Source organism: Eimeria mitis, genomic scaffold (genome assembly GCF_000499745.2).
Source record: "Eimeria mitis Houghton genomic scaffold, Emh_scaff350, whole genome shotgun sequence".
NCBI lineage: Eukaryota > Apicomplexa > Conoidasida > Eucoccidiorida > Eimeriidae > Eimeria > Eimeria mitis.
In genome coordinates this window covers 9,408-9,745 of record NW_013571842.1, presented here as the reverse complement: position 1 = coordinate 9,745, position 338 = coordinate 9,408, and the positions used below count along the sequence as shown (strand labels likewise).

General features: G+C 54.4%; 1 protein-coding gene across 1 annotated transcript in view; it reads left to right on the top strand.

Annotated features, from left to right (window-relative positions):
• EMH_0008980 (uncharacterized protein) overlaps positions 1-338 on the top strand; it is a gene marked incomplete at both ends in the record, with an annotated part of 4,985 nt that overhangs the window by 603 nt on the left and 4,044 nt on the right. Inside the window, one exon of the mRNA XM_013498532.1 lies at positions 3-293. Coding sequence (XP_013353986.1) covers positions 3-293 — 291 coding nt within the window. The remainder of the gene's footprint in view (positions 1-2; positions 294-338) is intronic.

The following is a 338-nucleotide window of genomic DNA, read 5'->3' as shown; positions in this document are numbered from 1 at the left end:
GGGTTATGGTGGGGTGATGCTGCTGCTGCAAGTGCAGCAGCAACAGCAGCAGCAGCAGCAGCAGCAGCAGCAGCAGGAGCAGCAGCAGTAGCAGCAGTAGCAGCAGCAGCAGTAGAAGTAGCAGCAGCAGCAAATATAGGGCGGCAACTGCAACAAGAGCTGCAACAGCACGAGAACAGCAACAGCAGCAGCAACAACAAAAGCAGCAGCAGCAGCAACAGCAGCAGCAGCAACAGCAGCAGCAGCAACAGCAGCAACAGCAATAGCAACAGCTTACCGCTAGACCACCCCTGGTCAAAGAGACAACTTGTTGCTGCAAACAACCACACATAAAACCA